At 45.7% G+C, this 1,705-nt stretch overlaps 1 protein-coding gene across 2 annotated transcripts in view; it reads right to left on the minus strand.

Annotated features, from left to right (window-relative positions):
- Positions 1-380, minus strand: part of SARC_09844 — a gene marked incomplete at its 5' end in the record, with an annotated part of 17,554 nt that extends 17,174 nt beyond the window's left edge. For both annotated transcript variants that reach the window (XM_014296129.1, XM_014296130.1), the window contains one exon: positions 273-380. In XM_014296129.1, coding sequence (XP_014151604.1) covers positions 273-380 — 108 coding nt within the window. The remainder of the gene's footprint in view (positions 1-272) is intronic.
- Positions 381-1,705: the final 1,325 nt, after the last annotated feature.

The raw sequence follows: 1,705 nt of genomic DNA on the forward strand, positions 1-1,705 counted from the left end.
CATACATACATACATACATACATACTCGTTTAAGGCTAATATATATGTTTATATGTCCGTTAACACTGTGATCCCCAGACACATGCACATCACATTTCCCCAGTGAGGCGCTTTATGGATTGACGTGACATGGTGCCACTCTCCAAACCCTGCGACTATTCGCATATCATATTCACACGCCCACGAGCACTAAGTCCCGTTCTCCCTAAGAAATACAATCCACGGGTCAGAGCCGAATACCACTGTGCGCCTGAAGGCAAGGTTGGGCTTACCTGTATATCCACACGTCCGCAAACACCTTGAGCTCCTGACCAGAGGCTTTCTTGACCAATCGGAGGAAGGCGTGTGTTGAAATACTCAGCACAGACCCTTCACCATTCTAAGTGACCAATGCCACAGCGTATGAACAAACAGCATGAGCGGAGACTCACAGGTACAGGTGTGTCAGGTAGGTATGCATGTGCTATCCAGATATATCAATTGCTGATCACAAAGAATGTATGGCGGTAAACGTTGTCTACTGTAGCAACATCTCATGTGGCGAGTGGACAGAGCATGCGTCTGCCTCGTACCATAAGGGTAGGTAAGGGTAGGGAAGGGTAGGTAAAGGTAGGTAAGGGTAGATATAGGTAAGGGTAGGTATAGGTAAGGGTAGGTATAGGTAAGGGTAGGTATAGGTAAGGGTAGGTATAGGTAAGGGTAGGTATAGGTAAGGGTAGGTATAGGTAAGGGTAGGTATAGGTAAGGGTAGGTATAGGTAAGGGTAGGTATAGGTAAGGGTAGGTATAGGTAAGGGTAGGTATAGGTAAGGGTAGGTATAGGTAAGGGTAGGTATAGGTAAGGGTAGGTATAGGTAAGGGTAAGTATAGGTAAGGGCAGGTGTAGGCAAGGGTAGGTATAGGTAGGTGTAGGTATCAGCCTGTTGTATTAAAGGGGGCCACTAAGACGGCGCTTTTTGACTGGGACCGGACCAGTGTGGTGTGAAGCGGAAAGCGGATACTGTCACTGTGAGTTCACAAAGTGCATGGCGGCCCAGCGAAGACTGAGATATCTCATAGACGAAAAGTATGCAAGCGGTGATATTCCTGCACGCTTACAATGAGTGTTGTGCCTTGTTTAGGGTTTATAGGGATTAGGGTTTAGGGTATGTGTGCGGTGGTAATGCTGCACGCCTACAATTGGTGTTGTGCGTTGCTCAGAGTTTTTAAAGTATAGGGTTTAAGGTGTAAGGTTTAGGGTATGTGTGCGGTGGTAATGCTGCACGCTTACCATGAGTGTTGTGCGTTGCTTAGAGTGTTTAAGGTTTCGGGCTTAAGGTGTAGGGTATAGGGTGTGTTTGCGGTGGTAATCCTGCACGCTCTTGTGTCCGTCTACAGTGATAAATGGGCGTTGGCATGAGCTCGTGTAGAATCCCAATAGTAACTCGCATGTAAACTAATATTGACAATTCAGTGGTACATACGTAAGCGTTCCGACTATGTAGGTAGACAGTTTATCGGCCAATCGCCGCCCGAGCACCCAATTCCCCGACAGCGTGACATATTAAGGATATATCAGTCAGGTGATGTATGGTACCAGCAGATCGACGAACTCTGCTCACGTCTTAGATACACAGATTGCACGAGGTATATGTCTAGGACTATAATCATATACACATACACATACATATACACATATACATATATATATATATATATATATATAA

This window comes from Sphaeroforma arctica (genome assembly GCF_001186125.1).
Source record: "Sphaeroforma arctica JP610 unplaced genomic scaffold supercont1.1060, whole genome shotgun sequence".
Taxonomy (NCBI): Eukaryota; class Ichthyosporea; order Ichthyophonida; genus Sphaeroforma; species Sphaeroforma arctica.